Raw genomic sequence first — 364 nt, forward strand, 5'->3', positions numbered from 1 at the left:
GACCCCCGTACTCACAATAAACTTAACCCAGTCCTCACGTCCTCCTCGTCTCCCCCGCCCCCGCACAGCCCACGGCATCCCCAGAAACGGACCCACCACCAGCGAGGTCAGGACCCTCTCCGAAGTGCCGTGTGTCTTCCCCTTCACTCTCGACGGCCAAGTCTACTACGGCTGCGTCACGAGGCACTCCGGCGAGGCCATGTGTGCCACGCAGGTCGACGAGAGCAACCAGGCTGTCACTCTGGGAATCTGCCCGGAAGGATGGGGTATGGCGCCCTCGCAGGAGGGGCTGCGCTACGCGTTTGTCTTTGGCTTTCTCTTTAACATTATTGCTAATATATGATATCTATCTATCTATCTATAT

The 364-nt window shown here is 57.7% G+C and overlaps 1 protein-coding gene across 1 annotated transcript in view; it reads left to right on the forward strand.

Annotated features, from left to right (window-relative positions):
- LOC119582278 (neurogenic locus notch homolog protein 1-like) overlaps window positions 1-364 on the forward strand; it is a gene marked incomplete in the record, with an annotated part of 19,828 nt that overhangs the window by 14,817 nt on the left and 4,647 nt on the right. The window contains 1 exon segment of the mRNA XM_037930495.1: window positions 69-266. Within this exon segment, the coding sequence (XP_037786423.1) occupies window positions 69-266 (198 nt within the window).

The sequence above is a fragment of the Penaeus monodon genome, chromosome 15 (genome assembly GCF_015228065.2).
Source record: "Penaeus monodon isolate SGIC_2016 chromosome 15, NSTDA_Pmon_1, whole genome shotgun sequence".
Taxonomy (NCBI): domain Eukaryota; kingdom Metazoa; phylum Arthropoda; class Malacostraca; order Decapoda; family Penaeidae; genus Penaeus; species Penaeus monodon.